The sequence below is a fragment of the Pan paniscus genome, chromosome 9 (genome assembly GCF_029289425.2).
Source record: "Pan paniscus chromosome 9, NHGRI_mPanPan1-v2.0_pri, whole genome shotgun sequence".
NCBI lineage: Eukaryota > Metazoa > Chordata > Mammalia > Primates > Hominidae > Pan > Pan paniscus.
In genome coordinates this window covers 14344372-14362650 of record NC_073258.2, presented here as the reverse complement: position 1 = coordinate 14362650, position 18279 = coordinate 14344372, and the positions used below count along the sequence as shown (strand labels likewise).

Sequence of the window (18279 nt, the reverse complement as noted above, 5' to 3'; positions counted from 1 at the left end):
AGGAACATGATGATTTCCTTAAAAATATATTCAACTGTCTTTCCCAGAATATATACTTTAACATTACTACTTTTTAACTAGGAAAAGGCCTATATACTTTTACCTAAGCTGTCTACTTTTTTTTTCAGTGAAACTTTTGAGATAATTGTAAATTCATGTGCAATCGTAAGAAATAACATACAGAGACCTCTTGCACACTTCCCCCAGTTTACTGGAAACATTTTGCAAAACTATGGCATATCATAACCATGATATTGGCATTCATACACCTATCTAATTCAGATTTTCCCAGCTTTAGTGCACTCATTTGCCTGTGTATATGTGTCTATTAAGTTCCATACAATTCTATCACCTGTAGAGGTTCATATATTCAACACCCGTCAAAAGACTGAACAGTTCCTATGCAAGGATAACTTGTGCCACCCTCTTATAGCCACAACCACCTGCTTCTCCTCTCCCTGCTCCCACCAAATCCGTAAGACCTGGTAATGGTTAATCTGTCCCACAGTTCTAAAATGTTGTCATATCAAAAGTATTACATAAATGGAATCATAAAGTATGTAATAACCTTTTGAGATTGGCTTTTTTCACTTGGAATAATTCCCTGGATATTCTTTCAAGTTTTTGTGTTTATTAATAGTTTGTTCCTTTTTATTGCTAAGTACTATTTCATGGTTTGTATGAACCACAGTTTGTTAAACCATTCACTTATTGAAGCAGATATGGGCTGATTCCAGTTTTGAATATTAAAAACAAAGATGGAATAAATATTTGTGCACAGGTTTTCATGTAAACATAAATTTCAATTTTTTCTGGGATAAATGACCAAGAGTTCAATTGCTAGAGTTTATGGTAACTGCACGTGTCATTTTATAAGAAACTACCCATAACATTTCACATTCCCACCAGCAGTGTATGCGTGATACAGTTTCTCCACATAGTCACCAGATTTCCATGCTGTCATTATTTGTAGCCATCTGGCAGGTAAAGAATAATATATTCATTATGGTTTGAATTTGCATTTCCCTAATAGCCAGCAATGTTGAATATCTTTTCTGTATTTGACATTTGTATATCCTCTTTAATGAAATGTTATGTCTTTTGCCAATTGTCTAGATGAATTTTTCTAAACTGATGTCTTGAGAGTACTTTATATATTCTAGATATGAGTCCTTTGTCAGATAGACAGCTTGCAAATATGTCTGGAGCTTCTCTTTATCATATGGGCTTTCAGAGAGTAAATATTTTTAATTTTAATGTTTGCTAATTGTCCCTTTTGTAGACTGTACTTTTGATAGCAAATCTAAAAACTCTTTGCTTAGCCCAGATCTGGAAGACTTTCTCCTATGTTTTTTCTAAAAGTTACATAGTCTTACATTTTACATTTAAGTTTATGACCCATTTTGAGTTAATTTTTGTATAAAGTCATTTAAGTCAAGGTTCATTTTTGTGATATGGATGTCCAGTTGTTCCATCACCATTTGTTGGAAACACCATTTTTCCTCCATTGACTTGCTTTTGTGTCTCAGTCAATAATTAGTTAGGCATATTTGTGTGGATCTATTTCTGGGTTTTCTATTCTATTCCACGGATCTATTTGCCTACCCCTCTACCAATATCACATAGTCTTGATTACTATAGCCATATAATAAGTCTTTTTGGCTAAGTAGTATTCCATTCCAAATCACGTAGACTGGTAACTTCCACTTTATTTTTATTTTTGAAAACTCTTAGCTATTCTAGTTTCTTAGGCTTCCATATACATTTTGGAATAAGCTTGTATATGTCCTCAAAAAATCTTGCTGGACTTTGACAGGAACTGCATTAAGACTATGTAATTATCTTTACTATATTGAATCTTCCAATTAATAAGTACAGTATGTTTCTCCATTTATTCTTTTTAAAGTTTTTTTGACACATAATACTGTAAATATTTATGAAGTACATGTGATACTTGATACATGCATAGAATCAAGTCAAGGTATTTAGGATATCCATCACCTTGAACATTTACCATTTCTTTGTATTGGGAACATTTAAAATCTTCTATTCTAGCTATTTTGAAATACACAATATATTGTTAACTATAGTCACTCTAATCTGCTCTCAAACACTAGAACTTACTGCTTCTATCTAACTGTATGTTTGTACCTATTAACCAACCTGTCTTTATCCCCGCCTCTCTCAAACACACTGTTCCCAGCCTCTGGTAACTATCATTCTACTCTCTACCTTCATGAGATCAGCTTTATTTTTAGTTCCCACATGTAAATGAGAACATGTAATATCTGTCTTTCTGGTCCTAGCTTATTTAACATAATCTTTTCAAAGTTTTGTAGTTTTGAACACATAGGTCCAGTACATTTTTTGTTGGATTTCCATCTTTTTCCTTTTTGCAAAATTATAAATGGTATTGTATTTTAAACTTCACTTTCTACATGTTCATTGTTAGTATCTTGAAATACAATTTATTTTTTATGTTATTTTTATCCTGCTACCTTGCTAAACTCACGTATTAGTTCAGATGTTTTTTTTTTTTTTGTACAAGCCCTGGGATTTTCTACATAGATAATCATATCACCTAAAAATACAGACAACTTTATTTCTTCCTTTAGTAGCGCTTTTCATTTCCTCTTCTTACCTTACTGTGTTGGCTAGGACTTCTAGGACTATGCTGAAAAGGAGTGGTAGGAGCAGACATCCTTGCCTAGACAAGCGTGCCATTCCCTAGGAAGAAAGCAGTCTCTCACAATGAAGTATGATGTTAGCTATAGATATTTTAGATACGTTTTTTAATCAAGTTGAGGAAATTTCCCTCTATTCCTAGTAATCTGAGTTATTATAAGTGAATTTTGAATTTTATTAAGCACCTTTTCTAAATCGATATGATCATATGAATTTTCTTTTTTGGCTCGTTAATATGGAAGATTATACTCATTGATTTTTAAAATACTGACCAGTCTTGAATCCCGGAAATCAATCCTACTTAGTCACAATATATAATTCTTTTTATAAATTACTTAATTCCATTTGCTAATATTTTGGAAAGAATTTTACCAACTACACATATAAGGGATACTGTTTTTTTTAAGAACTGTCTTGGTTTAATATCAGGTAAGAATAGTGTCACAGGACTATGGGTTTCCTCCTCTTCCTTTCTTTTTTTTTGAAAAGAAATTGTATAGACCTGGTGTTCACTGTTCTTCGAATGTTTGATACAAGTATCCAGTGAAACAATCAAGATTTGGAGATTTCCTTTTCAAGAGGTTTTAAATTATAAATGTAATTACCTTAACAGTTACAGGACTATTCAAATTATCTAATTCCTATTGAGTTCTTTTCAAAGAATTGGTTCGTTTTATCTAAGTTGTCAAATTTATATGTGCAGAGTTGTTTGTTGTGATCCCTTTGATATCTGCAAGATCTATAGTTATATCCTTTTCATTCCTGATACTGGAAATTTTTGTCTTCCCTTTTTCTCTGTCAGTCTTGCTATTTGTCAATTTTATTGTCTTTTCAAAGAGCCAGCCCTTTGTTTTGTTGACTTCCTCTACTGTTTTCTCATGTTCAATGTTACTGATTTCTCGGCTTTTCTTTATTATGTCCTTCCTTCCGCTTGCTTTGGGTTTCTTTTGCTCTTCTTTTTTCAGGTTAGGTGGAAGCTTAGATTTCTGATTTGGCCCTTTTCCTGTCTTTTAGTATAAGCATTTAATACTGTGAGTTTCCCTCTCAGTATTGCTTTAGTTGTGCCTCAAAAAAATTCGTTATGTTTTACTTTTCATTAAGTTCAAAATATTTTTAAAATTTCCCTTGAGACTTCCTCTTTGACCCATGGATCATTTAGAAGTGTTATTTCCCAAGTGTTTTGTGATATTCCTGTCTGCTAATCTGATTCCACTGTTGTTGAAAAAAATCACACATTCCATGATTTTAAATTTTTTGAGGTCTTATGGTCCAGAGCATATGGTCTATCCTCGTATATATTTATTGGATACTTGAAAAGGATGTGTATTCTGCTGCTGTTGGGTGAAGCACTTTAGCAATGTTCATTAGATCTGTTGGCTGATGGTGTTGCTGAGTTCTACATCTTTGCTATTTCTGTCTAGTTGTTCTACCTATCAGTAAGAGAGGGAGGAGTGCTGAAGTCTGCAACTGTAATTGTAGATGTGTCTTTTTCCTTTTAGTTCTGACAGTTTTTCCTTCACGTATTTTGGCAGCTGTGTTATTTTCTGCATACACATTTAGGATTGTTGTCTTCTCGGTTGTTTGACACTTCTATTACAATGTAACAGCCCTCTCTGTCTCTGGTAATTTTCTTTGCTCTAAAGTCTTCTTTATCTGACACTAATATGGCCATTCCTGATTTATTTTGGCTTATTGTGTTTGGGGTTTGCTCAGCTACTCAGATCTGTAGGTTTATGCCTTTTGCTAAATTTGGAACATTTTCATCCATTATTTCTTTGTACCTGCCTTCTTTTTCCTTATTAATCTCCTTTCAGGACTTTAATGACACAAGTGTTACACCTTTGCTCTCCTTCCAGTATTCCAATGACACAGTGCTAAACCTTTTGTTATAGTCCCATAAGTCCTTGAGGATATATATTTTTTTCAGTCTATCTTCTCTCTGCTGTTTAGACTGGGTAATATCTATCATTCTATCTTCAAGTTCACAGATTCGACCTACTGTCTCTTTCATTCAGCTGTTCAGCCTATCCACTGGGTTTTTAATTTTGCTTATTGCAGTTTTCAGTTCCAAATTTTCATTTCTTTGTATCTCTGATTCCCTAAAATTTTCATTGTTTTCAGTGTGCTTAGGACTGCTCACTGAAGTGTTTCTATGATGGCTGCTTTAAAATATTTATCAAATAATTCTAACGTCTTTGTCATTTCAGTGTTTATGTCTACTGGTTTTCTTTTTTAACTCAAACTGAGATTTGTGATTTTTTAATTGAAACCTGGACATTTGGGGTGTTATGAGATTCTGGACCATATTTAAACCTTCTAGTTTAAATGCCTCCTTTGACACTGTACCATCTGGGGAAAGGGCTCTGCCATATTAGTGCCAGATGGCATTAGAAGTCCAGGTTTCCCACTTGGCCTATGTGGACATCTGAATGGAGGAAGCTCCTTGTTAGTGCTGCGCAGGGAAAGGAATTCTGGGTATTCAGTAGGCCTCTGCTGATATAACCTTGGCTGTAAAGGGCAGGAGTATCTCAGTACTACACCCCAACACTGACACAAGCAGGAGGGGCTCGCCTCTTTACCCCTGGGAGGTGGTGAAGGAACAGAGAATCTAGGCTCCCCACTCAGCACTGGCAGGCACAAGTTGATGTAAGGCCTTTTCTTTCTGTGGTGTTTGGTTAGAGCACAGCAGTTATGGTCTAAAAGTTTTCTGGCTTGCTAGGCTGTCTTTTTCCTTGTCCTTCAGTTAAAGAGAACAGGGTTTTTCAGTCTGTACCCATTGCTGTTTCCAGGCTGCCAGCTTCTTCAGTTCCAAGTCTGGGATATATTAGGCAAAAAGAAAACCCATGGAACTCACCACCGTGTTATTCCTTGGGTGCTGAGGTCCCTAGTGTGTATGCCTTCTCTCCACCTTTCAGTCTTCTTATGTTTATTTTATATATAATGCTCAAGGTTTTCAGTTGTTTTAGTGGGAGGAATAGGGCAATGTACATCTACTCCATCTTCCTGAAAGCAGAAGTCCCCACTTTTTAAACTTGTTCCCACTATGTCCAACCATACACATTCCTGGAAAAATGAGGGTAGAGTCTGTGGAAGAGATTTTTCTTTAACTGATGCTTACATATTTGGACAAATTTGGACCACTGCTTCACCCAAATGAGTTCTGTGGCTGAGTCACCCATGTAAGAATGTCCAAACCACCTGTTATGTCAGGGTAGGACTTATAATATAAACTTGTGTAAATAGTTGAAATGCTTTTGATTTCATAAATACTTACTAATTTCACAATTTTCCATTCAAAAATTTAAAACAATCATTAAACTATGTTTACTTAAGAAACAAGTCTTTTATATAATCTTATTTCTCCAAAGGCACTATATGAAATTATGCAGCTAAACCCTGATCAAACTTTGAACACGTTTTTGTCATAATAAACAGGTATTTAAATGTACGTAATGAATAATAGAATAAAAGTATCCTAAAAGAAAATGGCCTAGAACAGTGTCTGCCATAGAGTAGGCACTAAATAAATGTTGTATGACAAAATACACCAATAAAAAGACAGTGTCTAAAATTTTACTGTTAAATAAAAAAGCACTTCCTTAGATAATGTCAAACATGAGGCTACATTGTTTTTCTTTAATTTATAAATTATGCTTTCATAATTAACAAACAAAAAGTTAATATTTCTAATTTCTATGTATTACTAGAATATACTTAGAACTATCTCCTTATTTAATACATTCTCACATGTGGTTGGCAATAAGCATAGTCAAAGTTACTTTGATCTAGTCAGTGAACACAGAAGGTTCTAACTATCTAATAAGTCATTAAGAGCAAAATTATTTAAAGATTACTACAAGTAATTCTTCAGCTGATATTAATTTTTCAGGATTAATAAAAAATATGTAAAACAACAGGAAATTATAACACATATTTTAGTATTCTCACTCCCTCTCAACATCCCAAGGACACAAATATAAACAAAGTTTAGTGACATTCTTAAATCACCTTAATCTAATGTAGAGCTTCCCATATTATGTTCCTCAGAATCCTAATGTCTCTTGAGATATTAACAGATGTCCCACAGAGAAAGAAAATGCTAGGTTAAACACATTTAAACAAATTTCTCAACTACAGGAATCACTGGGGCATTTAAAATATAATATGCACTGTGATATTTCCAAAGAGGATTATTGTTATAGTTTCCCAAATCTATTTAATCAAGGACACCTTCCCCAAAATATCTACTAAATCCTTTTACAGACTAGTATTGAACAGAACTCAATCTGAGACATACAGAATGGCAGAAGAGCCTTTCAATATTGATTCCGTACTTGGATGAGTAAAATGAAGATCAGAAATCTAACAAATATCAGTTACAATAACTAAAAATCTATTGAAAAAAGAAATTATTATAATAAAAGGCTTTTTGTGGCCTCCCTACTTTATGGGAGCTTATTTTTTAAACTGCAGAAGTCTCCCAGCACTCATTATAAAAATAATCTGTTATCATACTAAAAAAAAAACCCATAAAAATTGATTGTGGATATTATAATAAGTTAGATGAGTGCTACTGTCAGTCCTATTTTAATCCTACCTATTATTTGCAAGTTAATTTATTTGACCATAAAGATAAAACAACTCCAGAAATTGGACATTTTAGATGAAGGTTTAAAAAAGAAAAACCCTGGCTGGGCATGGTAGTTCATGCCTGAAATCCCAGCACTTTGAGAGGCTGAGACAGGAGGATTGCTAGAGGCCAGGAGTTTGAGACCAGCCTGGTCAACACAGCGAGACCCCATCTCTAAAAAAAGAAACAAATATTTAATAAATTTTTTAAAAGAGAGAGAGAAAAAAAAGAAAAACCCTTCAATTTTTAAAAGACCTCACTCTTAATTATCTGAAATTAAACCCATAATATTGTGGCACACTAAACAAAACATACAATAAACAGAATATATAACCATCAGTGTGTACATGTGCGTGCACATGCACGTGCTAGTGTATATGTCTACATCTATATCTTTTTTTGTTTTTTTTGAGACAGAGTCATGCTCAGTTGCCCAGGTTGGAGTGCAGTGGTGCGATCTCAGCTCATTGCAGCCTCTGCCTCCTGGGTTCAAGCAATTCTCCTGCCTCTGCCTCCCGAGTAGCTGGGAATACAGGCATGCACCACAATGCCCAGCTAATTTTTAGTAGAGACGAGGTTTCATCATGTTTGTCAGACTGGTCTCGAACTCCTGTCCTCAAGTGATCTGCCCGCCTCGGCTTTCTAAAGTGCTGGGATTACAGGTGTGAGCCACTGTGCCCAGCCTACGTCTATATCTAATATATTAAATAAGACAAAAATACCAGTCCACTAAAAAAGGTAGAATAATAATTTTAAGAGAGTCCAGTTAAAATTCAGGCCAATTTTATATAATCTCAATGAGTGATTTTATGGTACGTCTTTTAACCAGATTTTTGCAATCCATAATTCCAATTCTTTTTAAAACATGTCAAATTCTTTTTAAAACATACACAGTTAACAAAATACAAAATGGCAAGCAGTGACATATAACCAATTTTAGATGCTGTATGATGATATTTGTGGACTAAGAAGAGTTAGGTTATAGATTTAAATTCAGAAAATAATGAGAAATCACTTACCTCTAACTAAAGTTCTCCGAAGGTAGTATCCTCCTTAGAACCCCTATCTTGGGTAGTTTCACCTGCTGTAATTTCCCTCAAGAGATTCCAGCAAAGTCTAGAAAGTTTTAAGTTCTCTTCCGCAAGCCCTATTAGCGCATGTGTGTTATAAACCTGCTCACATACTGCTTCATAGCTGCAACTTCCAATTCCCACTGAACCACCACCACTACTACCACCCATGTATCATCAGTGGAGGATACTACCTTTGGAGAATTCCATTTAGAAATGTGATATTGTTCACATCCCCAGAAGTATCCTCCAAATCACTCCATTACTTTGTCTATTAATATACTTAAGAGAGTGGTGGCAAATCAGCAGGTGAATAAATAATGACATAAAGATTTAGCTGAGCAATTATATTTGCTGAATACTCAAATATAAAATTTAATATAGCAAAAATTAGCTTCCTCAATATTCAATTAATATGTTAAAAACTAAACTAAATGTATATATGGAAAAATTTTCATAAAAATACTTTAATAAATAAGGTATAAAAAATAGTCCATATCACTTGGGACTACCAAATATTTCCCTAGTATATTTTGTCAGAGAAATGCGAGTATTTAAAAATTAGTTAGGAAATCAGTCATTGAAAGACAAATGTTAGTTTTTCAATGATTTTTTCAGTATGTCATTTCTACTTTGAACTGCCAATTAAAGCAAAATAAGGTTAAAAAATAAAAACCAAAACTAGCCATCCAAACCAAAGCTCATTTAATACACCTAGATGGCCATTTAAAAAGGTAGTACTAAACATCTAAAAAAACTTTTCAAATATACTCAGGAAGCCGACTATGAAAAACAGTAGCAGAAAGGAGACTTGATCTTACGCTACCCAGAAAAGGTCTTTTACTTAGATGCTTGCTTTGTATCTCCATTGACTGATTCCATAATTTATTGCTGGTTATTTCCTAACAGCCATATAAAGGTAGGAGAAAAAATCAAAAGGAATCAATCATCCTAGAGGCCAGAGGACTAAACCGTACTTGTAGCACTATCTTAGAAGTATAGAAAAGCTTTTAAAAAACTGATTTTTAGCTACAAGCCACCATCAGTTTAATAACAACATAAATAAGACCAAAACATAAAACATAATGAAATTCTATTGTTTAAAGATATCTTATTTAGCTTTGAAAGCTTCCCCTGGCACATGGTAGGTTCAAATAAATGTTTTTGAGCACTTTAATTTTAAATATCAACTTAAGTCTTTCCATTATTTTCCTGTCGTATAAGTAAATACACATACGTATAGATAAAATACAATTAAAAATTATAAAAAAGCAATTAAGAAATGGATGACAAATGGAATGAGAAAATCTTAGCTAATCTTCCAATCAGATACTCAGTATATGAATAATTAAGGTGATTACAGTTTTGATTCTTTGAATTATCTGTGCCACTACAATGTATATTTTTTAAACTAAATATTTAGAGTAGGGATGCTTCTTTTAAAAATATGGACTGTTTGTCATAAAAACCAGAGGTGCTTTTACCAATTTTAAAAGTGTATGGATCAAAACAATCCCCCCAAAACAAAGTACTTTCCAGTGCAAAAAGTGGTCACAATAACAGCATTTATAAAATAGACTGTTTAGAGGTAAAAAAAAAAAAAGATAAAAGTGAAATCATCTAATCACCTATCCAAAAGAATAAAACACTGAACCATGAGGCAGTACATTTGCATTCACTTTCTCTCTTATAATACATGCACTATTAGGACTCACTGAAGGGTCAAAAATCTTCTAGATCTTGCTAATTTAAATGCAGGAATGACTAACAACCCAAGAAGGTGTATCTAGGATGATACTTACCTTACAAGAGATTATACCACTGTGCTATTATGTATTCTGTGTAAGGATACACAAGCAGTCAGGTGAAAGGTACACACCACACTAGCAAATGCTTGGCTGGACCCATAAGGTCGGATGACCAACGGAATATCAAGATATGTGTCGATTCGCCAGCCCTCATAACCACATTCCAGACATCTCACGTAGTCCTTCAGCTTGCCTTGATATAGCTCATTTATAAGATCAGCCTAAAAATAAAATATTTACATTTTTAAGTGTTCCTTAAAAATAACCTTTAAAACATGTAACATTCTACACTTTTTAGAATGGTTTACAAAAGGATATTGATATTTACAGCTAAAATCTTTGAAAACATTAATATTTATCTATATTTATTATTATATATTATGTAATATTTAAGATTTATCTAAAATTTTATAGAAAAAATCAAAACAACACAAATAACCTAAAATCAATAAAATTAGATTAACACTAATTTGAGTCAGTGTGCAAAAATTAACGATTTCAATATTCATCATGAGAAAACCGAACGATTAATGTTTTGATGAAATCAGTTACCAATTAAGCCTCAAATTATCTTTACATTAAGATGAGAGTAAATCCTAACCTATCACTTTAAGCATGTTAATAATTATACAGCTAAACAATTGGTTGAGTTTTTATAACTTACATATGTATACCACTTCTCACAATAATATATTCTGATGTATAAATCATATCCTCTAGCTCAAGATGCAAATCAAACTTTTTAGCTTTCAGTAATATACATAACACAATTTTATAGAGAAATATTACACCATAATCTTTTTAAAATGTATGGAAATTCAAAAAAAATCTTAAAATCCACCTCTCTCAAAATATCCTCACCTAAAAGAATGGATCTCTCACCTAGTCCCCAAACTTAGTTAACTAGGGCTTTTCTGACTCAAAGGCGGCAGGTAACTCCCTAAGTAAGGACCAAAGAGTTTTGTACCAAAACTTGGGAACTCAGTAGGAATGCCCCAGCTGATCTTAATGGAAGTGCTGACCCACAGAAAGGGATGTAACAAGGAAAAAGGGTAACTTCAGATCTATGAAGAAGAAACAGCCCCCAATACCATCTACATAGTTACTAAAACACAGCCCCATAAGACTATGAGAGAAACTAGATCACTAAATGAACTTAAAAATTTTTTCATAATCTCCTAAGTAAGAACAGGCATGAGGATAAGTGTACTACATTTTGCCTCTTTCATAAACTTACATTTCTTCAAACAAATAGGATTTATAAGCCTTCAAACTGGATTGACCGTCACTGTCTACACTAAAACCACTTATTTAATGAAGCCTTCTTCATTCATCAGCATCAGTCATATGTGATTGTCTTCTTCACCTAGGACGGCCTTTTGAAGTGGTTCAAACCAGTGTTTTTCAAATACTGAATAGCAAATCACCATAAGAAAATCATTTACACTGCAACCCAGTGCATATAACTGTAACAAGAGCTTTATAAAATAATTCTTACTCTTATGTGATGTTCTCTTATGCTCTATTCTATTCCATTTTTTGAAAATGCTGTTGTAGGCCCAATAAACTGATTTTATAACCCGTGAATAGATTGTAATCTACATTTGGAAAAACTGGTCCAAGCCATCACAGTAGTTCCAATCAGATATCAGACCCTTCTAGCTACCTTATATACTCTTCCCCTTTTATCCCTGTGACCTTCATTTACTATACCCAGTATAAACCCTCCCATGTATTGAGCCCCATCCCATTCAGCCTTACTCCTCATCCCAACATCTAATGTTCTTTCCACTTCTAACCTGCTCCTCTTTCCATTACATAAGAATCGGGTTAGATTAATGAGGATCCTAAATGTCAAATACATATGACTATATTTCATTGGTCAAAATAAAGGTAATGCTTCATGACTATACTTGTGTTACAGATTACAAAACATATAATTTACCTAATTATCTGAAAATGCTGTTCAAAAATCATCCCCAAAACACATATATACAGTTTTTAAATGTATAATTTTCAGAGCTAAAAGAGAACTTCCAGGTTATACAGCCCAATTTCCTTAAAGATGAGAAAACTGAGGTCTAGGGTGGTTTAATGATGGTATTTATAACTCAGTTAATGGCTAAATGAGAACTCAGTACTTTCAATTTCCCATTGGGTACTTTAACCATGAGACTAATGCCCAAGTTTTAAAACATTCCAACAGAATAAAAGTCATTTAGGGTAACAAATGATTTATTAGGAAACAGTCCCCTTGATTTGAGAGATATAAATTACCTGTTCTGTTTGCTTCCATTTCTGTTCCAAAGCATCAAACATGACTCTGCATAGTTCTTGTACATCATGCTGCTGCCAAGCTGTTTTAAGATAAAATTCAATTAGAAATAGCTATAAACTTTATGTAATGAAACAATCTGTTGTTTAAAAGCAAATAGACAGAAATATTGAAGTCTACCTTAAATAATGCCAAATTTAAAAAAGAACACAAGAATATACATGACAGTCATGAAAAGGAAATCACACGCCAGAAAATAGATTGCAGCATTCTATAAATAATATATGCTTTATGGTGCTACAATATTTGTCATGTTTGTTATTTTTCATTGTAGAGTTATGAAATGTGTTAGAAAATATATGACAAACTTGCAATGAAAGGTTTAAGATAAAGGTAATTATGTGTAATGTGTTTGTAATATTATTGTCTCCTAGAATTTGTTTGAATATTAGAACGCTTATCATTACAAGAGAATTAGTACCCTCACTACTATCCCATCCAAAGCTCCTTGTAACATCTGTGGTTTCAATTGCTCTCTTTTTGCTGGTTTGTAACAAAACAAAAAGCCTTTGAAGTTGGTATGGAATACTTGTCACTGGATCTTCTTCAGATTCTTCAAATTCCCACCTATTAAAATAAAATGTTAATAAAGTATTTATAAAATGATTTTATTATTTAAAAGCATAATTAAAATCAAAATCATAATAATGTAAGATTTTAATCCTGGAAGCTATACAGAGTTTGAATGCTAATTGAAACTAATAATATCTAATGAAACATTAGTGTTTCCCTAATTCATAAATTCAGAACTTTAGACTTTAACAAGAAAAGGCATACCAAGGCATAACAAGGCAAAAGTTCTCAAGAAAAGAAGGCAAAGCTCATTTAACTGTGGAACCTGAATCTGACCATAACCTCTGTCCTAATTATTAATTCACAAAAATACAGGAAACAGAAGAATACTATTACGTGAGATACTACGGCATACAACCATCAAAACCCAAACTGTGGAAAACTATAGGATGGATGACATCAGTTTTCTTTCTATTTTTTGCAGGGAATAAATTGCAAGGATGAAAAAAGATGAAAGAGGATTATAAAGAAATTAAATAGATTAAGAATTTTATTAATCAACTGCAATATACAGCTCATATGGATCTTGATTTAAACAAATTGTTAAATGACGCAATCAGGGAAATCGTAGCCCTGACCTGAGATATAATTTACAGATGATATGATGGAGGTATGCTTCCAAACAATCAAGTTGGAGGGTATAGACAAAAAAGATTGATTATGAGTTGATATTAATAATATTCAAAGCTGAATGACTGGTGAAGAGGGATTCATTACACTATTTCCCTCTTTCTTTTTTTTTTTTGAGACAGAGTCTCGTTCTGTTGCCCAGGCTCGAGTGCAGTGGGATGATCTTGGCTCACTGCAATCTCTGCCTCCTGGTTTTAAGCGATTCTCCTGTCTCAGCCTCCCGAGTAGCTGGGATTATACACATGCACCATGACGCCTGGCTAATTTTTCTATTTTTAGTAGAGACTGGGTTTCACCATGTTGGCCAGGCTGGTCTCAAACTCCTGACCTCAAGTGATCCACCCACCTCTGCCTCCCAAAGTGCTGGGATTACAAGCGTGAGCCACTGCACTCAGCCTACTTCCCTTTTTTTGAATGTTTAAAATTTTCCATAATAAAAAGCTTTTGAAAGGGAATATAAGAAAGTAAACAAAATAATAATCCAGGTAAGATTTTCACCCTCACAAACTTATGATAAACAGCAGTCTAGCCCTAGCTACAGCTACTGTCTCAATAACAAGCGAATTCCCAACTGAAGAACTTAAGATCTCATGGAAAGAAATAAGATTGAGGTACTAAAGTTGGTAATGTACCCACCAAAGTCTTTAAAATAATTCTGTATTCATAATATACACCTAAGACAAAATATTAAGTAACAACAATATTAATGTTATTTTACATCTTAAGTTAGGAGTAAGATTACTATTTCCCCACTTTTTAGTTTCAAAAGGAGGTTTGAGCTTTAATTTTTCTCTGATGCACTTTACAGACATACTAAAAGACTTTTTTTTTTCTTTTGGGAATGGCTTTCTATTAGAGTGTTCAATATTTTTCTTACTTTAGGACTGAGAAGTCACAGCTCTGTTCTCATCTTCCTTTGGTTACACACTGGCACTCCCTTCTGCCTCACAGAAGTCAATGAAGTACATTTCACCTTTTTCTTCTCAAGGCTTCCCTGCAAACACCTCTATTCAATACCTTACTTCTGCTTTAATCCTCCCCTCTTCTATTCTCAATCCCCAGCTCCCTTTTTTCTGGTTATCTTCAATAGCGGGTACTTATAACTGACATTATGAGATCAAAAATTCTCTTGTTAACTGTGAGAAAATATTGGTTAAAACAGAAAATGCTCAAATTTCTTGTGTGGGAAATTCACTAATAGGGAGGAATTACTGTAAAATAAGACTGAATTCTCACCTGTCCTTTAGTCCTGGTACAAATACCTGAAAAGGTTTTAAGTCTTGCTGGTACTTGCCTTTACTTTAGTCATCTTAGTTAGAAACTTTGGTGCATATGTGATTCTTTCCTTTCCTTTACTCCTAAGTAAAATTTGTCACTAAGCCATGTTAGTTTTCAATCTGAAATGTAACCACTGCCACCATCATCATTCTGACTCTAATATATCCATGCCTGGTTTAATAACAGATTCCTCCGGGGTTCTCTATCTTTCAAATCAATCCTGTACACTGCACTATATAAACTTTCCTAAAACAATGTATTTAACCCATCACGTACATGACTCCAAATCAAGTGGCAGGTTCTCTGTTGGCTACTACGCAAAAAGTGAAGAAAATAGGCCGGGCGCGGTGGCTCACGCCTGTAATCCCAGCACTTTGGGAGGCCAAGGCGGGCGGATCACGAGGTCAGGAGATCGAGACCATCCTGGCTAACACGGTGAAACCCCATCTCTACTAAAACTACAAAAAATTAGCCTGGCGAGGTGGCTGGCGCCTGTAGTCCCAGCTACTTGGGAGGCTGAGGCAGGAGAATGAACGTGAACCCCAGGAGGCAGAGCCTGCAGTGAGCCAAGATCATGCCACTGCACTCCAGCCTGGGCGACAGCGAGACTCCGTCTCAAAAAAAAAAAAAAAAGAAAAAGTGAAGAAAATAAACAAAACTCTATCCTTTTATCCTAGCACTACTCTCTGGATACTTTATCCTTTTATGCTAGGGCTACTCTCTGGATAGTCAATCCTTTTATGCTAGCTCCACTCTCTAGTCTATCCTTTTACACTAGTGCTACTCTCTAGATAGTCTATCCTTTCACGCTAGTGCTACTCTGTGGCTAGTCTATCCTTTCATGGTAGCGCTACTCTGTGGATAGTCTATCCTTTTCCACTAGCACTACTCTGTGGATAGTTCAATGAGGTTCTTAGTTCTACATTAAGAAACATCATGAGTGCTCTCAGGCTTTGTTTCCCCACCTGCTATAAACTTCACTCTATTCTCACAATCTCAAGGCCTTCCTTTCTGTTTGACCTGATGTCTGTCTCCTACTTCCTTACTCACCAGGACTGTCACAACGGATTTCTAGTTTCTTTTGTTTTTTGAAGACCTTTACACTTCTGGCTTCTTATGCCTTGTATGCTCTTACTGTAAATCTTTAGAGGGCTTGTTCCTGTGAAGTTCCTGGAATGTCCTCAGGGAGGCCCTTACTGTCTACTACCTGAAGCTGTGACCCTCCCCTCCTCTTCTCCTGACAATTACTCCCTCCACATTACTCAGCTTTATTTTCTACCTGGCATACATGATTCTGTGAAATGAGCTTATATATAGTTTTACCTAAGGAAGCTCTAAATGAGGTACTTTCTCTTACTCATCACTCTAATCCTTATACCTAAAAGAATGCCTAGCACACAGTAAATGTCCAATACATGTTTGCTGATGAATAGCCCTGGCTATGCTCTTAATTTCCTCTACAGTGCTGTAAATTTACAGTCCACTTTCAGAGTATTAAAACAGATGGTTAAACAAGTGCCCAGGATCCCCATTCCTATGCATACTCCCTAAAACAGGCACATTGTCCAACTATCTGGTCTGTGCTAGTTTTGAGAGCAGGCTCTGAACTCTATTAACCTCATCCTCCAGTACTCTGACAAAACTCTGGTTATGCTGATCTCCTGAAGCCCCCCGCAACACACTGTGCTTATTGGCATCCGCTAGTGCACAGGCAGAACAGAGTAGTGAATCCTGGCATCTACTAGGTGCAACTTCTAGCAGTGTGCTTTCAGGCAAAGCTATTTCTCTGTGCCTTCAGTTACCTTCTTTGTAAAATGCGGACAATAATAGCATAAAATTCATACAGTTACTATGAGAATTAAGTGAGTCTATATATAAAGTGCTCGGAACACTACCTGATACAAACAATGACTAACACTCAGGTAGCCCTTCCTATTATTCACTTTCACTTTTGACAGGTCTCCTATCTGCACAGTGTATTCTCTTTCTTCTCAACCTGGCCAAACCATATCTAGCTTCATGACCTACCTGAAGCTTACTTTCTTCTCCAAGTTTCACCAACCTTTCTGCTCTTTAAACTCTAATGGTATTTGGCTGTCTTTAAATGTTATTTAAACTATTTCAAACATATACATATTGCTATTGTAGAAAGACTTATAAATTACTCAAGAACAAAGATCTTATTACTAATTCCCTCTCTATCCACCAAGTGCCTAGCATTTAAACACTACAGGGCAATACATGCATACAGAATGACAAATACATCAACTTCTGTAAGTTCAGATAACAAGCTGACAGATTAATCTAATGGTGATATAATGTTGTTTGAGTAACACAATCAGCAATATTAAAAGTTCCAAAAATAACCTAAATACATATTTACAGTAATTTAAAGATGTTAGTGGAAAGTAACACAAAAAAAGGAAAAAAAATCAGTTTACTCATACTTAAAAGTATCCTTAAAAACTAAAAAATTATGTGTTTATCTTAAAGAAAATATACAAAGCAAAGGTGTGTTAAATGTGTCATAATAGGATATTCATAAAAATAAATGTCTGACTTCAGGGTTTACTTAAACATAGACTTCCTCCATAGAGCATTTTAAACTATCTGATGTATATGGAGTCTTTTAGCAACACACACACACACACACACACGCACATGAAACCAGCTGTATTATATTTTAATTAGAAACAAAACTTGCAAGTTAAAAAAAAACTTTGGATACTTAAATTGAGAGGTGGAAGGAGAGTATGGATTTATATATTCGAATTCTCTCAAAAGCAGTTATTTATTTCTTCATAAAGGGTGTTAAGGCTACAAGAGAGGGAAGCTTTTTACCCTACATGTAAATCTCATCAATTTTATCCTTTTGCTCTCTATATACTTCTGATTCTCTCTCCGCACACATTTTTCATATACCTGTTTTTCACAAGATCTTTGTTATTACGTAAGGAAAGAAGTTATATCTTATGGTGTGAGAAATGCCCCAAACTTTAAAATAACTGCAAGAAGATAAATTTTGTTAAAAGTGATATTTTCATTTTTAAATCAATTTTATTTATACAATTTTTTTGAATACTCACTTATATAATGCATTCCTAAATTCAGGAGTCATAAAAAGTGTTTGCAAAAGGCTATTCAAATAGCAAGTCATTGCTTGGTTTACTAGTCCCACATATCCTTTAAAGAGAAAATACAAATATACATTAATCAGCATTTACATTAAAAATAACAAAAACATAATAAGAATTTAATTCACAGTAAAGA

The 18279-nt window shown here is 34.3% G+C and overlaps 1 protein-coding gene across 4 annotated transcripts in view; it reads right to left on the bottom strand.

The window, feature by feature from the left end:
* Positions 1–18279, bottom strand: part of USP47 (ubiquitin specific peptidase 47) — a 117877-nt gene that overhangs the window by 43321 nt on the left and 56277 nt on the right. For all 4 annotated transcript variants that reach the window (XM_008971426.5, XM_003818168.6, XM_008971425.5 and 1 more), the window contains 4 exons: positions 18096–18192; positions 12950–13095; positions 12471–12550; positions 10265–10414 (listed from right to left, as the gene is read on the bottom strand). In XM_008971426.5, coding sequence (XP_008969674.3) covers positions 10265–10414; positions 12471–12550; positions 12950–13095; positions 18096–18192 — 473 coding nt within the window. The remainder of the gene's footprint in view (positions 1–10264; positions 10415–12470; positions 12551–12949; positions 13096–18095; positions 18193–18279) is intronic.